General features: G+C 47.6%; 1 protein-coding gene across 1 annotated transcript; it reads right to left on the bottom strand.

Moving 5' to 3' along the window:
* Positions 1–6692: 6692 nt before the first annotated feature.
* LOC117876590 (zinc finger protein 429-like) lies at positions 6693–10005 on the bottom strand. Its single transcript, XM_034768841.1, has 2 exons — positions 9686–10005; positions 6693–8134 (listed from the first exon to the last, which is right to left on the bottom strand). The coding sequence occupies exon 2, from the start codon at positions 7812–7814 to the stop codon at positions 6693–6695; it is 1122 nt and encodes a 373-aa protein (XP_034624732.1). The 5' UTR covers positions 7815–8134; positions 9686–10005.
* Positions 10006–12491: the final 2486 nt, after the last annotated feature.

Below are 12491 nucleotides of genomic sequence, written 5' to 3'. Positions count from 1 at the left end.
GGGGGGGGGGGGGGGGTATTTACCAAGTCAATAGGTTTGAAGATTTTATTAGTGATCCCGCCCCCCTTTCCAGCTGAGAATGGGCCCCGCCAAAGTGGCAGTTATGGCAGTTGGACTGACCCTTCCCCTCCCCCCTCCCCAACTGCCCGGTGCCCGCCTCAATGGGAAATGGCTCAGAAGCCATGGTCAGGCCTGGCCTGGGGGGACTTTAATCCCTTCAGTCTATGGCAGAGTAGAGGTTAATTCGGTCTGTCTGTCCTGTCTCCACTGGGGAGTTAAGGGCTGAGGAGGGGGAATCCACCGTAGACAGGGAAACCCCAGGCTGGTCAAGGCTGCTGACCCCCCTCACCCTCTCAGGGGGCAGTTGGGGGTGGGAAAGGGGGCTGGCCAACTGCCATAACTGCCACTTTGGAAGGTCCCACTCTCCCAGCTGGTAGGGGGTTATCCTTACACAATCCCCAAATCTGTCACTCTGGTAAAAATCCCCCTTTGCTAAGGGGAACAGGGAAAATGAAAAGGATGTGATTGTTCAGAAACCCCAAACCAACATTAAACAGGTGAAATGTCAGCCTTTGCCACTTAATCCCCGTGCCGTTGCACTCCATATGCTTTCTGAAAATATGCTTATGAATGTGAATATGACATTACTGGAATATGCTTTATGCTAAGTATGCCCTGTAGCATATCTTCCAAAGGTTATGATCTACTGAATATATTCATCCTGTTGCCTGCCCTGGGGGCTCGAGGGGACAACAATGGTCCGTCGCCCGGTGTGCTTGGCACCAATAAAGACACCGAGGGGAGAAAGCAAGCCAAGTTTATTTCAGAGCTCTGAAATGGCACTAGGAGACCATCATGTCTCAAATCCAGTGCAACAAATACAAACACATTTTACTTTTTATACTCTAAACTGTTTACATACATCTCTTTGTCTGGCTGTTCCCCCTTACCCCTCCCTTCCAGACAACTGTTACAATAAGCTATACATAAGCTTGTGAGAAAACTTTCTCAGTCTTTGCGACCTTGAGTTAGACGCCTGCAAACTAACTACCCCGCTTCTTATCTCTATTATTTCTGCTAGTGTGAGTGAAACTGCAGCCATCTGCTAAAAAGCTGACCAATACATTTCTGCTTCAACCTACTTCAGAGCATGTAAGCAGTTAGCATAGAAGTAGGTGAGAGTTCCCAAGATGGAGTCACTGTGGTTCACAGACCCAGAGCAAAAGAGCTTCATCGGCACTTGTGGCCTTCCACTCTCCCGAGTTACCTGGTAGCTATGCCTAGTGGACCCCAACAATCCTATTTGTATGCCTGTATCATTTTTATATCTGAAGTTATGAGCATTGGCTCTATTGTATTTTAAGTGTTTGCTGTGGGAAACACCTAAGGGAGGTTTGGCCAACCTACTGTTGGTGTCACTAGGCATAGCTACCAGGTAACTCGGGGGAGTGGAAGGCCGTAAGTGCCGATGAAACTCCCCTGCTCTGGGTCTAAGTGAACCACAGAACTCCATCTTGTGAACTTTAACCTACCTCCATGCTAACAGCTTAAAAAGCAGAAATGTAATGGTTAGCTTTTTAGCAGACAGCTGCAGTTTCGCTCACACTAGCAGAAGCAGAAGTGATAACGAGGGGGAAAAGGAGGAGGGAAAGGCCTGTTACGTAGAGCTTGCAAGGTCGAAGATAAGCATATGGATGAGAACTTTTCTCATGTGCTACAATGTAATGCCTGCTGTAACCGCTGTCGGGGAGGGAGGGGTAGTGGGGGAGAAACAGACAAAGCTTACCCAGAAACAGCTTGGAATAGAAAATGGGACACTTGCTTGTATTTGCTGCGCTTGATTTGAGACATGCTGGTCTCCTAGTGCCTATTCAGAGCTCTTGAATAAATTTGGTTTGCTTCTCCACCCTGGTGTGTCTATTGGTGCGGCGCACACTGGGCAACGAACCCTGTTGCCCCTCCCCCCCAGGCCCTCTGGGCTGGCAACACTACCGTGAAGGGATTATTCAAGTAATTGGAAGAACTTGACTGACAATGGATTTAGGGAGGCACCAATCCACATCTGCTGAGCTAACATGTAAACAATAGCCTTGGCCTGCAAAAAGCTGAATCATTCATGGACATGTGACTTGCCCATGTGGCTACAAACGCCATCTTGCTGCTGTGCTTTTGCACCAGAAGAACAAAGGGGTTTCCCCCCACAAGAGAGAGAATATAAAAGGTCCTGGAAGCCTCTCCATTTTGTCTTCAGCTGGCTCAAAAGGCTGCCAGTTGAGAACACCCCTGTTTATCACCTGAGATGTAAGCTGAAACTAACAAGGACTGTACCAGAGAAAAGGATCGGGCCCAGGCAAGGAAAGAATCCAGTCTGTGAAGAGCGGTGGCTCCAGGCACCAGCGCTCCAAGCGTGTGCCTGGGGCAGCAAGCCATGGGGCGTGCCCTGCCGGTCCCTGCGAGGGCGGCAGTCAGGCACCCTTCAGCGACACGCTTGTGGGAGGTCCTCCGGTCCCATGACTTCGGCAGCAATTCGGCGGCTGGTACGCTGAAGCCACGGGACTGGGGACCTCCCGTAGGCAAGCCGCCGAAGGCAACCTGCCTGCCGTGCTTGGGGCAGCGGAATAGCTAGAGCCACCCCTTTCTGTGAAGCATGTTTATTGGAACATCTCTGAGGATGAGATATTACCTGTAACTAGATCCTCAGTGTATTAAGTTAGCCTTGTGTATTTTATTTTACTTACCTTGTGCTGTCTGTTATTACTTGAAACCACTTACATTCTACTTTTTAATAATTTACTTAATAAAATCACTTTTGTTTACAGGTCTGTCTCATCTGACGCTGGGGTTACGTTCTGCAGTCAGCGCCTAAAGTGAAAATCGCCTATAGTCAAAATTACATTGAGTGTAATGGCGGGCGGAATTGCCCGCACTACAGAAACAGTATTTAAATTGTTATTTTTCTCTTTTTTTTTGTTTTTGTTTTGCCGACCGTGTAAAGCTGAAATCGCACATGTTAAATGCGCCTAAGATGCGACAGACCTGTATTAATAAACGCAGAGTAAGTGATTAATACCTGGGGGAGCAAACAGCTGTGCATATCTATCAGTTTTATAGAGGGCAGTCAATTTACTAATTTACCCTGTATAAGCTTTATACATAGTAAAACAGATTTATTTGGGGTTTGGATCCATTGGGAGCTGGGTGTCTGAGTACTGGGGACAGGTAACTTGCTGGGCTGTTTTCAGTGAAGCCTGCAGCTTTGGGGGCATGGCCCAGATGCTGGGTCTGTGTTGGGCAGGCTAGCGTGTCACAAGACAGGAGTCTGGGGGCCCCAGGCTGGCAGGGACTCAGAGGCAGTTCCTGCACATCAGGTGACAGTCCCAAGGGGATCTCTGTGACCCAATCGCCCCCCCCCCCCCATAGTGAAATGGTTCATCCCCTCGGCTGGGAGCTTTTATCCTGAGTCTGGGGATAAGTCTCCAACTCCTCTCCTCCCCGCTGCGCTGGTGAGAACGGTCCTTCCCCAGCCCAGAGTGGCAGTTGCTAATTAGGGGCAGGGGCGGGGTTGTGCAGTTTGAAAGTGGAGGGTAAATTGCCCACAGAAGAACCATCTGGGCCTGTATTGGCTCCATCCCACAATCCAAACCCCAGATGCCCTTTGTCCATCACTGCAGCATTAACTCCTGGGAGCAGCAGCTGCAGGGGGTGAGAGGGGAAAATAGGCTCAGGAGGATCAAACAGTTCCTGAATTTCTAAGGTTCCCAGTGAATGTTTCCTGAGGGGCCACAACGGGCTGCCCCGGCCTCAGCCCCTGAGAGGTCACTGCCCCCCTGCATCCTATGGGGCTGATCACACTTCACAGGGATTTATGAGATCACCCCCATTTCCTTTCCTTGCCCATCTTCACACTTATGGCCAGGCAGCCCTACCCCATCTCGGTGGAGGGGCATCCCAGATGAAGCACCAGGGGCAGAGCAACCTGTGACTGCACATCAGGTTCCTATCATACAGTATACTTTACAGAGAATGTTGCCTCCCATATTGAAACAGGACAATAATGTTCAGCGCATTATCGGTTTTCAAATGATACTTTAAAAAACATACGTTGTACAAAATTGATCATTAACCTGATATGAACAAAGAGGTACAGACTGTCACAGTAATACAGAAAGGTTAGTATGTACCCACTCTGGGGAAATATTTTTCAGCAGATACATCTTCACTCTGTTCCAAACTGTGAGCTCATTTTTGCTCACATTTGTATTCTCCTCATTTAGAAGACAGAAAATTCCAGATTCCGCAGACCTTACACACCTTTTCTTATCTAATTATGCACACAACAGTTTAGCTGGCAGTAGACCATAGCACACAGGTAGCATAAAACCACAGAAATATTTGCACCAACTGTACCTAGCACACAGTTCATATTTGGCAAACCTTAACAGAGCATACATCTTGCATCTGACAGATTCCACATATACAATGAACAAAGGTTAGAACAATTGAACTACTAGTAAATTTGTACAAAAAATCTTAGCATGAGCACTGAGTATTCTGGATGATTTTAACTAGTTTAGAGTCCTAACACCCCCATTTCTTGAGTAGAAAGAATAGTTTAAAGCCGATTATAACTCAGCTGAACACCAACTGGCATAACCAACTCCAGAAAGAAAGGCAAGATGGCTGCTTCTCCCCAACATCATCTCCCAAGAGTGACTGGAATGTAACAAAGTCAGCACTGCAGGGAAGATTGCAAGTCCTCACTTACACACATGACAGCGCAGCCATTTCAGACTCATATTTCTCTTGTATTATTTCATTCCCTCCAGGAACGATGAGACAACAGTGACAGAACGTCTCATCTCATCATTGCCCTCTGACAGAGAAGAATGGCCACAGATTACCCCATCTTGAGGAATGGGGAAACAATTGGGAGACAATGCTGCTCAGTTTGATCTGTGGATGTTGCTGGGACTAGTTTCTCTCCTTCTTTATTTCGGAGTGTCTCTCCTGAAACAGTGCTCATTGGGCTGCCTGTTCCCATGCAGGATCCCATCTCTGTCCCTGCTCCATGACCTCTGGATGTTTTATGCCCATATCACACTCTGGGCTGGGACAGCAACTCTACAAGTTGTTTACAGAAAACACCTACAACAAGCAGCAAACCTGAGTCCCAACCGGCACAGCAGAACAAAGTTGCCCAGAGAGATTTTCCTGCACTCCTTGCCACTTGGTGTCAAGGCTGAGATCCGGCTACATGTCAGGGTTTGTCTAAACTACCACGCAGGGTCCATCTAAGATACCGCAACTTCAACTACGTGAATAGCGTACCTGAAGTCGATGTACTTAGATCTACTTACCAAAGTGAAGACACTGCGGTAACTCTACAGCTGATGATCTCCCGTCACCTGCGCTTGTGCTCCTCGTACTGGTGGAGTACCGGTGTTGACCCTGCTGGATTGATTGCTGCCTGCCGATCCAGCAGCCTAAGTATTAGGGCTAACGTACACTAGATGTGCTACAGCTCCTGATAGTGTTCAAGACACCAAGCTAGCATACAAGATGCTCCAGTCTAACCCAATGGGAGAGAGCTTGTCTGTCAGCATAACACCTCCATCTCTATGAGAGGCGGTAGCTATGTTGGCAGGGAAGCTCTCCCATCAACACAGCTAAGTTTACACCAGTGCTTAGGATGGTATATTTTACATCGTGCAGGGATGTGGATGAGTGTTCTGGTAAGTGATAAGTTCTATGTAGACAAGCCCTAGGTGGCATTAAAGTGCCACTAACTCATCCAGGAACACAAATTTGATTAAAAAAAAAAAAAAAAGAAAAAGCCATTATAACAGGAAGTAACTGACATCTCTCATCCCTGCCCTTGCCTTTTTTCTGGTGTATGACTTCTGATGGCACAATGAATTAGATGATGGGTAAGTGATGTAGTCACGCTAATCATGACAGCAGCATCCATAGATGTCAAGCATTTGCATGTACCATCAAGATGATAAAGAAGGCAGTCCATAACCAAACGGCATGCTGTTTGTTGATCCGGAAACTCCAATCTCCAACCTTCCAGTCCTAGCTAGTATTGCTTGCCTGGCAATTAGGTGTGAAGACAGGGCACTGGGTGCATTATGCATGAAGCCAACTATCAGGACAGCTTGCTTCATAATTTTCTCTCAAAGCCAAATCAAAACAACCTTCCTTTTGATTCAGTACTATGAGAAAGACACAGGGGATGTCACAACCTTTCATTAACTAAGAAGACAAAAGCTACTTTTCAGTCTCTGCCAGAATCTTTACCCATTATTCCTTTTTCCAAACAGAAAAATCCCAGAGAAAATAAAAGAATTAATTCCATTTGTAGAGCTTGAGAGGATCAGTTGCAGTGAGCAAACGGCCTGGGAGAAACCAGGGCCTCTAAAGTATAGTCTTGGCTCCAGTCATCCCTGTCCAACCTGCAGCTCATAATGCCCACAACAGAATGTTTCAGTACCTCTAAGGTTAAATGCTCCCATCTCAAGGACCACACGAATTATTTTAACAAACCCAGCACCTAAACTCGTGTCTGTTTAGTGAAGAGGTGGGAACATTTCAGAGTGAGAGCAAGTTCTCCCTCTTTTACAGGCTTTGGGAACAGGGTGAAGTGAAAGGTTGAAGAGGTTCCCTCCATCGAACACAAGGGTCAGGAGTCTCTATTCTGAATGGGTTCTCTGATGCTTAGTAAGAGTTGATGAGCGAGCAAAGTGCTTCCCACACTGAAGGCAGGAATATGGTCGCTCTCCAGAATGGATTTTCAGATGTTCAGTGAGAGATGATGAGTGAGCAAAGCACTTCCCACACTGAGTGCAGGGATAGGGTCGTTCTCCTGAATGGATTCTCAGGTGGTTGGTGAGAGATGATGAGTGAGCAAAGCACTTCCCACACTGACTGCAGGGATAGGGTCGCTCTCCTGAATGGATTCTCAGGTGGTTGGTGAGGCCTGACATATGGGTGAAACTTTTCCCGCACTCAGTGCAGCAATAGGGTTTCTCTCCAGTGTGGATTCTCTGGTGGCTCTTGAGATGATGTATATAGACAAAGCCTTTTCCGCAGTCAGTGCAGCGATGGAGTTTCCCAGTGTGGACTCTCTTGTGTCTAGAGAGACTTCCGGGATGAAGGAATTTTTTCCCACAGTCAGCACAGCAATGGAGTCTCCTCGGAGTATGGGTTTCCTGGTGTCTCCTGAGACTTTGAAGGAGACTGAATTTTTTCCCACACTCAGGACAGGAATGGGGCTGCTCCCCAGTGTGGATCTTCTGATGTCTAATGAGATGTTCTCGTAGGAAGAACTTTTTCCCACACTCATGACACAAGAAGGGTCTCTCTTCGCTGTGGATTTTCTGGTGTCTAGTAAGATTTGATGTAACTTTGAAGCTTTTCCCACATTGGTTACAGCGATGGGGTCTCTTTTCTGAGTGACTGCTCTGGTGCTTACGAAATGTTGACGAATCCATAAATTGCTTTCCACACTCAGCACAGGCATAGGGTCTCTCTCCTGAGTGGATTCTCCTGTGGACGGTAAGACCTATTATATGGAAGAATCTTTTTCCGCACTCAGCACAGCAATAGGGTCTCTCTCCCGTATGTATTCTCCGGTGGGTAGTGAGTGATGATAACCGGTTGAATATCTTCCCACACTCAGAACAAGAATGGACTCTCTTCTTTCTGTGAGCTTTCCCATGTGTCCTGAACTCCTTCTTCTTCCTAAAGCTCTTCCCACACTCGCTACAGTGATACAGTTCCTGTCTCCTATGAACCATCCAGTGGTGGCTCATCAGGTCTCTCTGCACCTTGAATTCTTCTCTGCACACACGGCAGGTATATAGGATCTTTCTGGGCTCAGCTTTTCCCTCTGCAGGAGGCTTTAGATATTGCCTGGATCTCCTCTGATGGCCTCTTGAGGTTACTGACTGCTTCCTGGTCAGATTTTTCCTCTGCCTTTGTGGCCTGCCCTGCCTCTTGTGGTGTCTTCTCCATTCAGTTTTCTGGGAGTGGTTCTTCCCTGATGTCCCTGGGAAAGGCCTGAGTGGCTCCAGGTTGCCACGCCCTTCCTCAGGAGTCTGCCCCTCAGCCCTGCTCAGGTTCCTCGCCCCTGCTTGGTGGGGAAGAGAGTACAGATGTTATTTCTTGTGCTGCTCACAAAGGGAAAACACTAACATTCCGAGCAGGGGGATGTGCCTGAGAACGCTCCACACCCCTCCCCTTAGAAGAGGGCTGACCATGGTCACTTGAGTGCAAGAGGCCAAACTCCCAGGGGTCCCAGCACTGGGGAAGGAGGAGAAGGTCAGTGTCCCATAGGCCCTGATAATAGTCACCAAAGTCAGTGAACATGAGAATCAGCACCCACGATTCTCTCCCTACTCTGAGGCCCATCTCACTGGGGAGAACAGCATCACCACACATCAGCACTGACACCACTCTCCCGAGGACACACACGGATGGGGGGGGAAAGAGATAGCTCAGTGGTTTGGCTTGCTAAACCCAGGGTTGTGAGTTCAATCCTTGAGGGGGCCACTTAGGGATCTGGGGCAAAATCAGTACTTGGTCCTGCTAGTGAAGGCAGGGGGCTCGACTCAATGACCCTTCGGGGTCCCTTCCAGTTCTATGAGATAGGTATATCTCCATATATTTATTTTATTTTAATTTAACACTCACAGTGTGATGGATCCCAACAGCTCCATGTTCTATGGAAAATGGGGGAGGGGGAGAGACTGAGGGAATCTGCGTAAGGGGAGAGATGGAGTTTCTAGGGGGATGTCAGGGTGAGGAGCTGTAGCACTTCTCATGTTTGGGCTTCAATCCCTACTGTAATGCTCTGTGAGGGGAGAGTTTGCAGCTGAAGGACAATTCGTGAAATGAGCTCTCCGGCTCCCACTGGTGTTTTCCATGGTACTACGTAGGATTCTGTCTCTGTATTCCAAACCCCCAACCTTATTTAACACTCTTTAATGCTGGCCATAACAGTGTCATGTTAACACCTTTGGCTCTCTGGGCCCATGTAGTCTATATGAATTAATACAATATTGTCCAAGATCTGCCAGCAGCTCAGTGGCAGAATGAAGAATAGAATCCAGGTCTCCTCAGTCCCACAACATGATGTTGCCTCCCAACCAGTCCTGGAGAGTAATAAGGAAATCCCTTATTAATGTCAGTTCAGAGCCCCAAAAAGCGATGGAACGATGTTGGGTCCCTACAAAACTGGGCCTGAACTTGGAAGGGAGATTCCCAAGTACTGCTTAGCCATTGATTCAGACAGCCAGCGTAGGATTACAAACACTTTGGTGGACAGGATTAGAATTCTGAATGATCTTGAGAAACTGGAGAATTGGTGTGAAATCAACAAGGTGAAATTCAAGAAACACAAGTACAAAGTAGTTCACCTAGGAAGGAAAAATGAAATGTACAATAGAAAATAGGGAATAACTGTCTTGGCAGCAGTGCAGCAGAAAAGAATATGGTGGTTACAATGGATCATGAATAGAATGAGAGCCAACAATGCGATACTGTTCTAAAAAAGCCTAATACCATTAGACTAAAAGACTAACATTCCAGGATGTATTGTCGCTTTGGTAAAAATGTATCAGGATTCCGGCTGCCTTCAAGCTACTGGTTGGATCCCTCCACATCATTTTAACTCCTTCCTCACCTGGGTGGGTGCCTCTTAGGATGTCTCCATCTTCTGTGAGACCCTGGACATAAGGATCTTCCCCTCGCTCTATGCTGGAGATCACCACTGGCTTGGGGGTCTGGATTCCTGCTTAGAGAAAAGCATCACCCCTAAGAACTTGTAGCAAAAGATCTGCTGCACTTTGCGCAGATCCATATGCAATATTTGTGCCAATTAGGCTATAAACTAATTGTGAAGGCTAATAGGCAATTGTTTTCCATGGAAACATGAACTGCAGCTTATGGTCTGCCATTTCCACAGGTGCCAGGTTGTTTGCAACTCAATATCCTGCCACTAACTGACAGTGGCGGGATATTGAGTTGCAAAAAATCTGGCACCTGTGGAAATGGCAGATGGAGAGGACTGCGGTGTCTAAAGGGATTGGGGGGAACACATGTTGCAAAAGCTGGATATTTCTTCTTGTCCTAGGAGAATAGAGTGTTACTCTACTATGGCCCAGCACCCCTCTCCCTCCTGTGGCTATGTTTACATAAGAATTAAACACCTGTAGCTGGCCTGGGTCAGATGACTTGGGCTTGGGCTGCAGGACTGCNACCACTTCAAACCAGGGGTGCTGCCGCTCCTGCCCCCCCAGCGCCCTGAGCTCCAGCCCCCCCGTTCAAAAAACATTTCTTAATAATTCAGCAGAGTGAGAGACGCCTTTTCAAACATTTCACCAGAATCAATATGGATTGAGAGTCATAACACTATTAGTAAATTAATAGGTTATTTAATAATTATTTATATCTGGAACTGGGATGTGAGTGGCCGTAAGTAATAAAATACTCTTGGGGGCTTTGTAACTTGTGCCATTAAGGTGAGACAAGAAAATTTCCAGAGGTGAAACTCCATTTCTGGGCTACACGCTGCTAAATATCATACCCCAGTTTCTATTCTGTATCTATTGCACAGTAGTCATACCACATGTATGAAAAAAAAAATCAACCAAAAGCAATAGTCAACCAAATTGTGGCAGATCCAGATGTAATGTTTTTACATAGTTTATATGGACAACAATTACACTTTAAGAAGCACTTTACAATAGTTAGCTAATGGTACAAACAATATTTGGCTAATGGTACAAACCGTTAAGTGGTCCCCCGAGACCCCCAGCGATTTTCAAGTGCTCTGTGGAAAAATAAGTTAGACTACAAGAACAATCAAGGTACCTCGCTTTACTTTCATTTACTTGCTATTACTTAGAGGAGGATGAAGAAAAAAAGAATGAAAAACAGGGGCGGGGGGGGGATAAGAGAGAATGGTCTTTTTCTTGGCTGGATCCCAAGGAGGGGCCCCAAAAATGAAGCTGAGCACAGGGCCCCACTAACTCTAAATCCGCCACTGGGACTGACCCCTCCCCCACAGCTCCCCACTCCACAGTCAGGGTCTTTCCCCCCATTCCCTGAGCTCCGCATGCTGCTGCCAGGACAGGGGCTGACTCCTCCCTCGCCCCAGCTCCCCACACCACTGCCAGGAGCTAGGGCTGACACCGTCCCCACACTGCTGCCAGGGGCTGGCCCCTAAGCCCCCCCCCAGCTCCATTCTACCTGGGGCTGACCCCCCCAAGCTCTGCTGCCTGACACCTCGCGTTGCCACCCCCCACACACACGTTCCTCCACACCCCACTAGGGGGGTGCACCGGACTTTTTTGGTAAACTGGGCATTTGTTCATTTGCTCTTGCCAACTGATCTTCTGGACAATACACGTTCATATAAAGTTTATTAATAGAAAATGATAGGCATGAATCCTGTTATCTGATATGGAGATTCTCAAACCCTTCAATCCAAACCCACTGGCTTAGATGAAACAATATTACAAGTTAAGTACAAGTTAAAACTACAGAGAATTTAAGTGATTTACAAGTAATGAGGGATTGTTCATGGGGAATAAAGAAAAATTCAGAGAGCCCCGTGACTCATCCCTGACTTTTATAAAAATATCCATGATAAAATAGGAAGGGACAGGGCAGCTGTGGAGTGGCTTGGAGCTCTGGGGCCCCCACCACTGGTGGGGGTTCAGAACTCCACGGTCCTCCTGCCACCAGCAGTGGAGGGAAGCTGCAGGGTCCCCCTGCCCCCTCCCCAGCAGTGGAGAGCAGGGAATCCCCCTGCCATCGCTGCAGTGGGGAGCTGCGTGGGTCCGCATGCCCCCCAAGGTGGGTCAGGAGCTGCAGGGTACCCCACCACCGCGGCAGTGGCTACAAACTGCGGGATACCCCGCTGCCCATGGTGGCAGAGAGCTTGGGGGCCCACTGACTCAGGCGGTGGGTGTACCGCACATCCCTGCTGCTATGGCAGGCAATGGGACCCGGCAGCTCCCAGACGCCAGGGCTGAAGTCATGGAGGTCTTTGGAAGTCACAGATTCTGAGACTTTTGCAACTTCAGTGAAAAAAACGTAGCCTTAGTTATAAGAAAATAATAGGTAAAACACAACGAACTAACTTTACAAGCTAAATGGATTCAAAGCAAAAGTCTCTCTCACCGCATGCTGTATTAGTTTTATTGACGGGAATCCTTTCAGCTAGGGACCCTCCCCAAGTGCAGTTACTTTCCTTGTCTTTCAGATGTTATTGATGCCATGAACAGAGAGAGAGGGAGGAACATTTTGGGGCACCTCTTCTTCCTTCTTATAGTTCATTCTCTTCTGCAAGAATCATCTCCAGCTGAATTTCAGAATCCATACACGTCATTTCGGTATCCATCGCCCTTTTCAAGAATGCAACCCCGATGTATACAGGAGACCCCCTGCATTCTCATTTAGAAGACAGAAAATTCCAGATTCTG

The sequence above is a fragment of the Trachemys scripta genome, chromosome 4 (assembly GCF_013100865.1).
Source record: "Trachemys scripta elegans isolate TJP31775 chromosome 4, CAS_Tse_1.0, whole genome shotgun sequence".
Lineage (NCBI taxonomy): Eukaryota > Metazoa > Chordata > Testudines > Emydidae > Trachemys > Trachemys scripta.
Note: the sequence above shows the minus strand (reverse complement) of the source record. Positions and strands in the feature narration are given on the sequence as shown.